This window comes from Lactuca sativa, chromosome 9, assembly GCF_002870075.4.
Source record: "Lactuca sativa cultivar Salinas chromosome 9, Lsat_Salinas_v11, whole genome shotgun sequence".
NCBI lineage: Eukaryota > Viridiplantae > Streptophyta > Magnoliopsida > Asterales > Asteraceae > Lactuca > Lactuca sativa.
Genome location: NC_056631.2, coordinates 99,516,867 through 99,528,691, shown reverse-complemented (window position 1 = coordinate 99,528,691; position 11,825 = coordinate 99,516,867). Strand labels below are relative to the sequence as shown.

Here is an 11,825-nt window from a genome sequence, read left to right as displayed (position 1 = left end):
CACTAGTGAAACATCCTCAACAAAGACTGACAACTATGCTCCTGCTTCAAAGAAAAAGGCTAACATCCACAAAAATCCAAAACAGGTGGCTGATCAAAAACACCAATGAAATCTGAGATACAAGAAGAATCTCTGAGAAACAAAACAGTTTTGGAGATTGCAAAATCCTCACTATGTAAGGATCGAAAGGAAGCACAAATCTCAATAGGAATCAAGGAACCGAAAGGGTAGTTTCGGTCCCACACCTGAAAGGAACCGAAAGGATAGTTTCGGTTCTCAGAACAACATCAACCGAAAGGGGAGTTTCGGTCCTTCGACCGAAAGGAACCGAAAGGGGAGTTTCGGTCCCTCGACCGAAAGGAACCGAAAGGAGAGTTTCGGTCCTCGGAGCAATAGCAATCGAAAGAGCGGTTTCGGTTCTCCACCCAATAGCAACCGAAAGAGTATTTTCACCCCTCATACCTACAAGTTCAATCAGACACACAGAAGATCCAATGCCACTTCTAAAGCCAACACTTCTCATTCTAATTCTCTTTCTTCAAAAGATTTAAAGGGAAAAGGAAAGCTCTTTCCAGAAGATAACAGAAGTCCAAAAGAGATCCAAAAGAATGTTGACGTCAACACCTCAAATCTCAATCCTACTAAATCTAAACCAATCAAAATTAAAGTTTTCATCGTAAAAAGAAAAGATGAAACAACTTTAATTAAGCGTACTTACTTGGTTGATATTTCTCTTACTATTCCCTGTCCTATAAAAGGCTCACAAGGACCCAATAAACTTTGGGTTCCTAAATCTGCTTAATATTTTGCAGGTTATACGTGACGAGCAGTTTGACGAAGAATTATATATTGATAGTGGCTGCTCGCGTCACATGACAGGGAGGAAGGAAGAACTGAGGGAGTTTCGGTCCCTCACGGATGGTGGTATTGTGAAGTACGGCAACAACTCATTTGGCACTATCAAAGGATATAGAATGATCACTAATGGCAATTTCTCTATAAGAAAAGTGGCTTATGTTGAAGGGCTCCAACAAAACCTTATCAGTGTATCACAACTGGTAGTTGGCACTGGATTGAAGGTATCATTTGATGATGAAGGCTCAGAGATTGTCGAGAAGAAATCTAATAACGTTCTGCTGAAGTCAAAGCGAAAGGTGGAAATGTATCCTTTGAACCTCAACCCAATTCGAGGTAAACTAGCAGTTTGCTTACTCACGAAAGCTCAATCGGATGAAAGCTGGTTATGGCATCGAAGACTCTCTCATCTAAATTTCAAGGATATCAACAAGCTGGTTTTAGGTGATCATGTTCGAGGTCTTCCGGTTCTAAAATTTGATAAAGAACATCTCTGTGCTGCCTGTGAAATGGGAAAGCAAAGCAGGCAAAGTCATCCTTCTATTATCAATACAAAGGATAATAGAACCGTTGGAGCTGTTGCATATTGACCTGTGTGGTCCCTCGTCCATTGAAAGCATTGGTGGAAACATGTATATTCTGGTTATAGTGGACGATTTCTCTTGATTCACGTGGGTGTTCTTCTTGAAGAAAAAGTCTGAAGCTACTCCAAAGCTTAAGCTCTTCATAAAACAGGTAGAAACTCAACTAAGGAAAGTTGTTCGTAATGTAAGAAGCAAAAATGGCTTGGAATTCAAGAACAAATATTTTGAAGATTTTCTTGCTGAGAAGGGAACGACTCATAATTTCTCAGCCCCATACACTTCACAGCAGAATGGTATTATTGAAAGGAGAAACCGATCTCTGTGTGAAGTAGCACGAACGATGCTTTGCTTCGCATCCTTGCCTCTATATTTCTGGGCTGATGCAATTGCTGCTGCTTGTTATACTCAAAACAGATCTTATCTAAACAAACGATTCTCCATTACTACTTACGAGATCTTGAACAATCGTAAACTGGATGTGAATTTCTTTCATGTGTTCGGTTCAAGATGCTTCGTCTTCAACTCTAGAGAGAATCGAAACAAGTTTGATGCTAAGGCTGATGAAGGAATACTCTTAGGTTATTCCCTGAACTCTAAGGCGTATAGTGTTCTAAATAAGCGCTCTAAGAAGATTGAAGAAACATACTATGTCACTTTTTACGACAGCTATGTTAAGAAGATGAAGTCGACAGAAGGTGCAACGCAAGAAATCTTTCCAAAGAATGGTCAAGTTACTACCTCTATTTCAAATCTTTTCAAGCAATATTTGCTTCTATTTGATGAGCCTCAAAAGGCGATTGATTCTGAATCAACGGCAAAAGACAACAAAGTTGATAATCTAAAACAAATCATTGGCGATGCTACTCAAAAGATGGCTGATGATCAACCCAAAGAAACCGAAATGCCAGAAGCAAGCAAACCTTCGAATGACCGTCCTAATGTCCAGGGGGGGTCCATCTCTTCATCATGATCAAGGTTCATCGTTCCAGGGGGAGAGTCTATCGTCACATTCTTCAAGCTCTTCTGAGAATCCAATCGAAGGAGGTGATACCAATCCAAATTCTAAACAGGCGTTATCCTTCAAGGGGGAGAACACCAACGTCAATGATGATGACATTCTGTCAGAATTGGAAGAAGAAATCACTGCAGAATTGGATCCCACTTGTGATCGAAATTACCCACCGCTTATCAAATGGACCAAAGATCACCCTCAAAGTCAAATAATTGGGGAATCTTCAGAAAAGGTGTTAACTCGATCTCAAATCAAAGTGAAACAGGCTGCACTCTTTTCACAAGTAGAGTTTTGCATGTTCAACTCCTTTGTTTCCAAAGTTGAACCGAAGACCGTTAATTCTGCACTTGATCATTCTGACTGGGTTCAAGCCATGCAAGATGAGTTAAATGAGTTTGAAAGAAACAAAGTATGCTTCGGTTGTCGGTCTCAAATGGGTATTCAGAAACAAGATGGATAAGGAGGGGAATGTTATTCGTAACAAAGCTCGGCTGGTTGTCAAAGGCTACTGTCAGGAAGAAGACATCGATTATGAAGAAACCTTCACTCCTGTTGCAAGATTGGAGTCTGTTCGCATCTTTCTTTCCTATGCAGCACATAAGAACATTGAAGTCTATTAGATGGACGTCAAATGTGCCTTAATCAACAGAGAACTTGAAGAGACTATATATGTTGAGCAACCGCCAGGGTTCTTGAACGAGAAGTATCCATATCATTGTTACATCCTTGACAAAGTAATATATGGCCTAAAACAGGCTCCCAGAGCATGGTATGAAACTCTAACTTGATTCTTCAAAATTTATAAATTGAAACAAGGTTCGGTTGACCCAACCTTCTTTTGTAAGAGAGAAGGTAACCACCTTATGATAGTCCAAATTTATGTTGATGACATCATCTTTGGCTCCACGAACCCCAACTTAACAGCTGAATTTAGGAAGTTGATGGAAACTAAATTTGAGATGAGCTCCATGGGTCCAATTAACTTTTTCCATGGCTTAAACATTAGACAGGGACCCGAAGGCATTTTTATTAATCAGGAGGCATACACCAAGACACTATTGGCTAAGTTTGGTATGATGGGAGACTCCAAAGTTAAAGTGCCAATAGCCTTTGGTACAAAGCTTACACCCTCATTGGAAAAGCCAGCTGCTGATATGACGCTCTATCATCAAATGATTGGGTCTCTGATGTATCTCACAACCAGTAGACCTGACATCATGTTTTTAGTCTGTTACTGTGCCAGATTGCAAGCTAACCCCCACGAACCTCACCTGCAAGCCGTGAAAGTTGTGGTATCGAGCCAACTCAGGATTCTTTGTTCAAGCGTTCTCAGACGCTGACTTAGGTGGCTGTGGTTTAGATCGTAAAAGCACCATTGGAGGATGCCAATTTCTAGATGGTAAACTAGTTAGCTGGAAATCGAAGAAACAAACTTGTGTCTCTCTCTCCACTGTAGAAGCTGAATACACTGCTGCAACATCGTGCACATCTCAAGTCGTATGGATACAAAGTCAGCTTAGGGATTACGAGCTAAACATGAAGAAAATCCCACAATATTGCGACTCAGAAAGCGCAATTAGGATTTGTCACAACCCAGTGTAACACTCGAAGAGTAAACATATAGCACTGAGGTATCACTTTATCAAAGATCACGTCGAAGATGGCAACGTGGAAATTCACTTCGTCAGGACAACTGATCAACTGGCAGATATATTCACTAAGGCTTTACCTGAAGCGAGCTTCAACAAGATTTTACAAGGCCTAGGAATGATGGAAGAAGAATCCGTACCAAAATTGCCTTCGCTTCAATAAAGGTAACAAGTGAAATAGTGCAAATCAAATGAACCGAACGTGCGGTCTATTTCGGGTGAAGTTCGACCAAGAACTGAAATGAACCGAACGTTCTGTCTATTTCGGGTGAAGTTCGACCAAGTACCGAAATGAATTGAACGTTCGGTCTATTTCGGGTTCGGTCCTTCTGAACTCGTTTCCTTCTTTTTCTTCTCAGGGCATTTTGATGGTATTACTATGTACATTCTTTTCAATACTTCTTTTTATATTTATAAAACTCAAAAATATTTTCCTTTTTGTTCAATTAACTCTTTTTCACAAAATAAAAAAATATTTTTCGTTTTAGTCAAAGTTTTTTTTTTTTAAAAGTGTTATTCTCAATGATGAAGATCCGTAAGGTATGATGTCTTTTCTACACACAATCCACACGTCCCTAGAAGCATGCTGCTATATGTTGACTAAAGTCTCAAAAGATTTTGAGTGAAGCATTAATAACATGATATATACAAATCATGTTTTCCGAAACTAGGCTGCAATATTCACTCTAATCATGAGCTACCTTACTCTACTCATATTGAGTTTAGAGTTTTCTGCTTCGTCCTTCTTTTTTTTATAGCAGAGGTACATTCGCTTCTTATACCATCTCCATCATTTTTCTCCATTATACTTCGTTTCACCAATATAACCCTTGAGAGTCTCAGCATTTACCACCGAGGTTTATGGTTATACAAAATCTGTGTTAATGATCTTAGTCTCGTGCCACTATGTACTAAGTGAAACCCACAATTCAACACCAATAATGAATTGACGGTGAATTATGATATTCAAGATCTTACTTGTTACCTAACGAAATCTCTTTTATTTTTTAGTGATCTTTTATGAATTTGTCTAAAACAAAGGCTTTTCTTCCCCTAAAGATCCATTTTCTTTTTTGTTTTTGAGATTTCTATACTTTCTTTTCCCACTATAAAATATATCCTACCTACTTGTTCAACAGATCAAATTGATCTCACAAGTACTTCGTTCATTTTCGGTCTTATGTAAAGTATCGAAATTATGAATTGAAGCGAAAGCGTTCCTTTATAACCATTAAAAAGATGCCTTTCAATACTTCTTAACAAGTTATTGATTGTTATTTATTGTGAAACCAAACAAGCACTTTAATGTCTCTCTTGACTTTGAAGGAAGCGATTCCTGCCCATAATCAGTTGTTTTATGTCTCTTTAAGACATCGCCAATTATCACAAAAAGTTTGCCTTATTTCTTTATCTTTTACACCCTATGCACGAAAATTTTTAATTTTCCACAATCTGGCTCTTTTGTTGTTCGATTCAGCACAACCGACAAAGACGATTCGAATAGATTTTGAGGTGACGATTGGGATAAAGTGAAGGCTGACTCAGCGTTTATCTAATGGTTTTGGCGATTTGAAAAAGCGAATTTTATGGAATGGCGTGCAAAAAGGAAACGTCCTTTCTCTTTCCTGCGTCATCATCGGTATGCTAACCATTCATCCGTTAAATTAGGCGCTATTTTTAAAATAATCCAAGATCTCAGCCGAATTTTTCTCTTTCCTCCTTGTACGTATAAAAGGATTTGGCACGGTAATCTTTACCCTTTTTATCACTTACAAAACTCTCTCAAAGAACAAAGGCGATTTCTCTCACTGTTCATCATCTTCTCCAAGCTTCAACAATGGCAGACTCTTCCTCAGTTCATGACACTTCTGTTCACCAAACACTCCTCACTATCAAACCTCAACAAAACCTGATCATCGATCTCACCCCTTTTTTCTATGAACCCTACATGCTGTATGTAGTCGAGTGTCTCAAATACTCACCTTTGGTCGATGCTCTGTCCAAAGTCGAGATTGTTCCCATGTCCTGCCTTTCACTTGTCTACTACACTGCTTACTACGACAAGGCTCATGAAATAATTCACTTTGAAATCCACAATCAGAAGACCTCCATCTCCAAGCACCGCTTCTGTGCCCTAATTGGTCTTTCTCAAGAACAAACTCTGGTAAACCCTGAATCCATCACTACTGGTCAACTATTTTCTATGTTTTATCAGATGGGGTATACTAAAACCCTCACCACAATAACCAAGTTCAAGAAGTCCTGCCTTCCTCCTCAATGGAGTGGCCTTTTCACTTTGCTGTTTAAAGGGCTCTCTGAGCGCAGCGCTGACTTAGATGGGGCGAGCAGGTCTTTTATGACTGTGCTATATGGACTGTACCATGGGATAGATTTGGATTATGGAACCATTATATGGCAACAACTGGTACAAAGCTTGGTCTCTTCATCCAGACACTCAGAGATTTCCTGTGGGCGATATTGGTCTATTATCACTAACTGAGCAATGGATCGTCTTCACGTTTCAATCATGGCGGATTCTCTTCTCTCCTCCATCGCTACTTTTCACACAACCAAGATCATCATTACAGATCCTACCAAGTACTCCTTCGTTGGATCTGTTCCTGAAACCATGCTCGCCCATGTCTCTGCAGCGAGTAATGTTTTGCAACAATATAGGAAGATTCTGTCTTCGTGTCCAAGGGAGCTTACGCCAGCCATGGTTCGCTCCATTGAAGAGGCTGACAAGCCAGTGAAAAGGGGCAATAAAAATGAAACCCAGAAGGAGGCACAGGTCTCCAAGCCAACTAAGGGGCAAACCCCTAAGAAGTGAAAGTCTAAAAAGGCTGCTCCATCACAGCCTCAACCAAAGAAGCAGAAGAAGCCTGCTAGGAAGCTTATGCTCCAATCTTCCAGTGATTCTGACTCCGAGTATGTGCCTCCAAAACATAAGTCTGCTCCTCCTTCAGACTCTGAAAGTGAAAGCTCTGAAGATGAGGCTTCGGGTCGTGGTGATACCCCGCCTCGGTCCCCTACCCCAAAAGTTTCGATTCACTCTCCACCTCCTTCTCCTCCACCTGTTACAATCCCAATATCCATCCCTCCAGTTTTCCCCATCCTCACTACTCAAGCCTTCACCACTATTCCCATCCCTACTCCTATATTCATAGAAACTACTACCACCACTACTACCACAGGGGCTCATTCTACAGCTCCCACTCCACCTGTCACAACCGAACCTCCAACCACTACCAAACTCTTATCTCCTATTCCATCTACAGAAACCACCCCAGTTCTAGGCGGTGAGGACTTGGAATTTGATTCCACTTATTTTAGTCCTTACCATGTACAAAGTGATGAAGATGATGATGAGCCTGTTACCAAGCATCATCTCAAAGCAGTAAATGACAAACTCGATCAACTGCTCTCCTCCTCTTCCTCTGGGGCTTATTCTGAAGCTGCATTAAAGGCTTTGTTCTCATTTGTTGTTCAAGAACATAGTGCCTCACTTTCTGCTGTAGCTAAATCCATTGAAGCCTCCACTTCTCAATGTCAGCAAGCCTCCCTCGTTGTTGAGGCTTCCACCACGGAGTGCAAGGAAGCGACCGTAAAAGTCGATAAACTAGTTTCTGAGGCTCACTTATTTCTAGATTCTTTGCAGGCGGTTGCTAAGAAGAATGCTCAAACTGTCAATGCTTTGGTGGATAACCTTCAACGTTCTCTTCAATCTGAAAGGTCCAACCATGAAGCTGCACACCAAACGATCGAAGCTGCCAACGAAACTTTGCATGCTAATGTTAATGATCGATTGACCCAACTGGAGGCTGAGTTAGCTGTAGAGAATCGTATCATGGATGAGCTTCACTGGTGAACCTCTCAGCTAAAGATGCAAAATCTCAAGCTTCGTAGTGCCACTACTGAGCTCAATGAATTGAAGTCCGAAAGGGAGGTTATTCGAAGCTCTGCTGCTGACGTTCACTCCATCCTCCTTCATCTCCTTGAAGCCCATGATCCCATCATCACCATTTCTATCCGAAGGCACTTGTCTGACAAGCTCAGGCCAGCATTGGACATCCTTAGTCATATTGAGGGTGTTCCGGTGACTGGTGTCCAGCCGAAACAAGGGGGAGAGAAGGCAACACAACCTCCTCCTGCACCGAAACCATCCACTGAACCGAAGGGTAATGAAGCTTCGGTCAGTAATAAAGACAAGAAGAAGAAGAAGAAGAAGAAGAAGATTGGGGAGGATGACACTGATAATGAAGATGATGTCTATGCTGAGAATCCTGCAAAGCCTTTTCAGAAGACAAGATCCTCTGATAAAGAGCTAGAAGAAAAGTTCAAGAAACAACAGGATGAACTTGAGCAAAAGCGAAAGGAGACGGAGCTCCTAGAAAAGAAGAAGTCCATTTTTCCTGTTTGGACTCTAGATTCGCTTCAAAGGTGTGCTATTGATGAGCCAAGCATACTTTGGCTTGAGCCCGTGATGTCATTTGGGCTTGATAACTCCAAGGATGCATAGTTTGATATGTCGATCACGCGAAAGACATTCATTTTTCACTGCTTTAATTCAACTGTTTCCAATCCTTCTCCAGACCCGTAGGTGGATAGGGATCTATTGGAGTTATACTTAGAGTTCGCTCAACCCCAGTACTTGACCTGGAGTTCGAAGAAAATTACAACTATCCAGGTCTTGAATCCCTACTCAACAGGGAATTTTATTAATGTTAAATTCAAAGTGACTCGAGGCACCGAAGGCTCAGTTCATAACTTCACCCTTGCTGATCTACCGAATCTCAATCCCCATAACTGGATCCTCCTCAACAATATTTTATTTTCAAATCCACAGGAGTATCAGCCGATCATTGACCATGTCAAGCAAATGCTTGTGTGCTACATTCATGAGGTAGAGAAGATGGACCAAGAGATTGCCTCTTCCATTCACAAGCGAACCACGATCAAAACTATGGGCAGAGCTGGCAATGTTAATACAATGGTTAAGGGCAAGATTGATTTGAAGTACCACACTGTAATGTTCGTCAGGGGAGAAGGACAGAAGTGCATGTTCACTCTTATTGACAAACACCTCTTCCCAACTGCTTGCTTGGAGCATATTTTGGAGATTATTCATAGGTGTGATCAGAACATTGCAGCTGACAAGAAGTTGTTCACTGATATGCTAAGGTGATATATCTAGTTTCGACAGACACTTCTTGCGATAATTCCTCGACTGTTCAAGGTGATAAAGACTGTGAAGCCAACACAAACGAAATAATCTCTCGCCTCATTTGACGCAAAGGGGGAGATTGTTGGGATTATTATGTTGCGTCATGGGCTCGGTCCTTAGCCCAGTTTTGATTGCCAGTATTGGGCCTATCCAACCGTGCATATTTTGTTCTAGGGTTTAGTATATATGCTGCATGCATGTAGTCTTTGTAGTTAACTCTTTCATTATTTTTCTCATTGAGTTTTGTAAACCCTAGCTCGCCTCTACAGTGTAAGTTCTTCATCGAGCTCTGATGAGGCGTGACTTTATTTGAATCATAAGCACATCTTTGATTCCATTCTGCGTTCATATCATTATTGTGTTTGTCTTGTTTGATTTTCATATTCTTACCTGTGAAAGATCTAATCGATCTAAGATTTATTTTCATCAAAATAACAGAAATGAAACCTCGATGCCTGTTGAACAACCGGAACTGAATGACAGACAGTCAGAGGAAGGGAACTACAACCGCACTGTCAGTCATGCTGAACACCCAGTAGAGAGAAGGAATAATCCGGAGAGGGAAATCGACCGAGATGGACGTATGTATAAGAACTTATTGGGTGCCAAACCACCAAGTCTTTCAGGAAACCCAAATCCTGTGGAGATAATGGACTGGATCTCCAAAATGGAGATAGTGTTTGAAAGCTGTAACTATAACGATAAGCAGAAAACCATCTTTGTTGTTCGACAACTGAAGACCGAAGTCTTGAGCTAGTGGAAATTGTTGGCGGATACGATGCCACGAGGAGAAGCTTTGAAGATGTCTTGGGAAGAATTCATGGAACAGTTGAAGATGCAGTACTGCTCCGAGATAGATCTGCTCGATCTAACCAATGGGTTCCAGAACATGAAAAAGGGGAAAATGAGCATTGATGACTCTGCTACTGCGTTTAACGAGAAGATGAAGTTATTTCCATACCTGGTGCCGACTGAGCTCACTAAGATAGAAAATTTTGCTAATGGGTTGTCGTAAGACTTTGGCCCAACAGTCAAAATAACATGCACGTTGAAGGCAGTCATTAGAGCAGCCAAAAATGTTGAGACCCAATTAAAGGAAAGGGGTCTCGAGAGAATCGAGGTTGGTGAGAAGAGGAATTTCGAGGGATCTTCAAGATCCAACAAGAAAAGTACATCCTCAAAGTCTTGTTCGAGAGGAGGAGGAGGCGAAGCGAAATGGTGCAAAAAGTGCAAAAAGAAACATCATGGGAAATGTGACGGGGAGGTCACTTGTTTTAAATGTAGGAAGCCTGGGCACTATGCCAATGAGTGCACGTTCAACAAGAATGTTTGTTATGGTTGTAATGAGGAAGGGCACCTCTTGAGGCACCGCCCGAAGAAGAAGGAGGCAGCAAGGCCTAATGTCCCACCGAAGCCAAAAGCCAGAGCTTTCCAGATGATACTCGAAGCCGCAAAGGAAGCAACGGACGTCGCTTCAGATACGTTTCTTGTAAATGGATTGCTTGCAAATATATTGTTTGATTCTAGAGCAAATTACTCCTTTATATCACATAAATTTGGTGGAAGACTAGCATTGCCTATAGAAAAACTTGATAATGCTCTAGTTGTAGAAGTTGCCAGTGGCAAATTCATATCTGTTAGCGATTGCATTAGGAATACCGTCATGGACTTGAACGGAAACGAATTCCATGAGGAACTGTTACCTATTGAGCTGAATGGTTTCGATATTGTATTGGGAATGCATTAGCTTGGTGCCAATGATGCCGAGATACTGTGCAGGAAGAAGATAGTAAGCGTGAACCCGCCTGGGGAAGAGTCATTTGTGGTCTACGGGGAAAAACATAGAGTGAATTTTGGAATCATTTCCCTAATGAAAGCCAGAAAATGTTTGTCCAAAGGATGCACATCATACTTGGCATTTGTGATCGATGCTAAGAAAGAGAAGAAGGAAATGCAAAATATACCAGTGGTGTGTGACTATCCGTAAGTCTTTCCCGAGGATCTTCCCAGATTACCGCCTGATAGACAAGTGGAGTTCCAAATAGACTTATTACCAGGAACAACAACAATAGCAAAAGCACCATACCGATTAGCACCGACAGAGATGAAGGAGTTTATGACACAACTTCAGGAGTTGTTGAACAACGGTTTCATTAGGGCTAGTTCATCACCCTGGGGAGCTCCGGTGTTATTCGTGAAGAAGAAAGATGGAAGCATGAGGATGTGCATAGATTATAGAGAGTTGAACAAGGCAACAGTGAAGAACAAGTACCCATTACCGAGGATTGATGACCTGTTTGATCAGCTGCAAGGTTCAAGCTATTTCTCGAAAATCGATCTTAGGGCAGGATATCATCAGTTGAAAGTGTGAGAGCAGGATATTGAGAAAACCGCGTTTAGAACAAGATATGGGCACTATGAATTCTTGGTTATGTCGTTTGGACTAACCAATGCTCCAGCAACATTCATGGATTTGATGAACAGGGTTTGTAAACCATTCC

At 41.2% G+C, this 11,825-nt stretch overlaps 1 protein-coding gene across 1 annotated transcript; it reads left to right on the top strand.

Moving 5' to 3' along the window:
- Positions 1–6,603: 6,603 nt before the first annotated feature.
- Positions 6,604–7,968, top strand: LOC111915048 (flocculation protein FLO11-like). The gene is made up of 2 exons (XM_023910752.1): positions 6,604–6,891; positions 6,958–7,968. Exons 1-2 carry the CDS (start codon positions 6,604–6,606, stop codon positions 7,966–7,968), a joined length of 1,299 nt encoding a protein of 432 aa, XP_023766520.1.
- The last annotated feature ends 3,857 nt before the right edge of the window (positions 7,969–11,825 follow it).